The 2,628-nt window shown below is 44.9% G+C and overlaps 1 protein-coding gene across 1 annotated transcript in view; it reads left to right on the top strand.

Annotated features, from left to right (window-relative positions):
• LOC117443749 (dynein beta chain, ciliary-like) overlaps nt 1–2,402 on the top strand; it is a gene marked incomplete at its 5' end in the record, with an annotated part of 7,009 nt that extends 4,607 nt beyond the window's left edge. Inside the window, one exon of the mRNA XM_034079640.1 lies at nt 2,266–2,402. Coding sequence (XP_033935531.1) covers nt 2,266–2,271 — 6 coding nt within the window. The remainder of the gene's footprint in view (nt 1–2,265) is intronic.
• Nucleotides 2,403–2,628: the final 226 nt, after the last annotated feature.

Consider the following 2,628-nt stretch of genomic DNA (forward strand, 5'->3'; position numbering starts at 1 on the left):
CACACTACGACTACACAATATATACATGTACACACTACTACTACACAATATATACATACATGTAGTTCTGATGAGTACACAATACATACATGTAGTTCTGATGAGTACACAATACATGGTAACTGATGCTAAACACCTAACCTGCTCCTGAGCAATCAGAGCTCACCGCCTGCCGGCCAATCAGAGCTCAGTGTGGGGAGTTTAAAGCTATCCAGTCATATTACGGGAGAAAGGAACAGGCGTCCCTACGGCTCCCAGTCTACTGACTGAGCCTCCGCCGGACTAAAAGTGATAGTTTACTCTTCATTCAGGAAGTATGACGCTGCGCTGTCAGTACGCTTGTCCATGTTTGTGATTGGTCAAATGTTGCTAGCCCCGCCCCTTTCATGTGAATGTGCACTCAGCCGGACAGAGAAACCCTGGTTGAGTTACCGAGGTGATAACCAGCGTCGTAGGACCGCTTAGCGAGATCTCAAATAGGGCTTTCACACCATGGATGTATAATAACATCTGGATACAGCGTGGGAGGCGGGGCCTCGTTCATTCCTATGAGAGTTGCTCATCGGAGCATGAAGACAAAATGGCCCAACTTTTGAGAGAGCGAAACGTCACGAAAGTATTCATATAATCCGTTCTTATTAGGCGTCTATGGGTAAAGGTAAAACTCATGTAGTGCTGAACACGTCACATGAACGAGCCGGGCGGCGCGTTCCTGTGGGTTGGATGCGCGTTCATAATGCCGAGGATAAAACTCAGAATAACGTTATTAGCACATTTTACAACTTGAGGACCGAATGTTTTTAATAAGGGCTATACAAACGTTCATACTGGGTGGTTTAGATTAAAAAAAATATATCCAATGATTTACAGACGTCTCTTTCCCGATGTAAGTCAATGGGAAAAAGTGTTTCCGGGCCCAGCGACTGATACGGAAGTGTAGTACCGCCGTTTGGCCACAACGAATATTTTCCTCAGAGTCCGGCGCACTTCCTGGGGGCTTGCTTCACACCAACGCGGTTCCCGTTCTAGCTCCGTGCTAAAGCTTTTCTGGTTCGGAACCGGTTTTTCTTTTCAGCCCCCGTTTTGTTCACACCGCCCAGAGCCCGACTGGTGCTGCGTCACGACGTCACCGTTCACGTCGCTGATTTTCTCCTCAACGGCGCTCACTACAACAACAATGCGTCGGGTCGAAGATCGTGTTGCGCGTTCAGGATCCGGAAATACAATTTCAATATGTTGCACACTTATTCCACTAATTCCTAGCGTGCCACTGGTTACGGTGCCAGGGGTTGCCGACAGAGTGTTGTGTTGATCTACAGCAGCACCAAATTGCAACTCATCTCTATCCACTGTCACTCGTCACATTGAACATGTGCTCTTTTATTAAATAAACTAAACGCTTTCATTTGAAGTTGTGAGTTTAGTGTTTTTGACCCTAAGAAACACTGATGCACTAATCAAGAACAATAAGCCACAGCTCCTCTCTCTGCCCCCCCAAAGCAGTAAACCTAGGGGAAACACTGATGTGTGTGTATATCAGTGGCGAACCGTCAGGGCCTTCAAGGTGTTCAGAGAACACCCGGGAACACTCGGATAAAACAAACAAAAAATCAATTTAATTATATAAATAAAATGTAATAAAATGAATAAATGAGAATGGTATCTGTGTTGTTGATCTGTAATATCACAGTGTTACGTTAATTTGTTTGTCCTTCTCGGTCCATGCACTACGCATTTCAGTGGGTTTGTGTTAGAAAAGAAAGCAACCAATCAGATCTCGTTCTGGGTCTCTGGGTAGAATATCCTTCACCCAGGTATTCTACATCCTTGATCGAAGGCCCTGGCCGTTGCACTGAATGAGAGCGCACGTTTGGACTGACGGTTTGATCAACCAATCAGATATTGACTTGTAGCCAATGGGCGTGTTGTTTCAGAGTTCCCCTCGGTTCCAGGGTGCTCTAGAAGGCCCGCTAGTTCACTGGCTCGAGACAGAGGATCTAGATGAATGCCACGAAGCAATTCATGCCGTTTTATTGTTTTTAACGTTGAAATGACAAGTGCAACAGGTGGAGATTAAGTTGTTGTGAGTACCCTTTTCAAGACGACAATTCAGTGAAAAGACGGACATTATAATGCAGTGGAGGGGAGGGTGGGTCTACAGAAGGTCCAGTTGTGATAGACACGGTTCGCCACTGGTGTATATATATGTGTGTATGATGTTGTGTGTGTATGTGTGTCTCTGATGCTTCAGTGTGTGTGTTTCAGTGCTGAAGACTCGGCTGACCTGAATCAGACTCTTCCTCAGTATTACCTGTTGTGCTGCCTTCACTGATCCTCTGTGAACCTCCTCACCTATAATCATATACTAATGTCTTCATAATAAACAGGAAGTTATAACAGTCTGATCCGTGTCTTCATCATCATCATCATCATCACATCAGACACAAAGAACAACAACATGAATAAAGGATTTATTAGAATTTCTTTCTGTAAAAGCTCATTGACACAAAATACTTTCCATCCAGCACAGAGACCGAGCCCGGCTACAGTCTGATCCATTCTACAGTCAAGTCCAGTCTATAGTCTGATCCATTCTACAGTCAGGTCCAGTCTAAAGTCTGATCCATT

The sequence above is a fragment of the Pseudochaenichthys georgianus genome, unplaced genomic scaffold (genome assembly GCF_902827115.2).
Source record: "Pseudochaenichthys georgianus unplaced genomic scaffold, fPseGeo1.2 scaffold_676_arrow_ctg1, whole genome shotgun sequence".
NCBI classification, from domain to species: Eukaryota; Metazoa; Chordata; class Actinopteri; order Perciformes; family Channichthyidae; genus Pseudochaenichthys; species Pseudochaenichthys georgianus.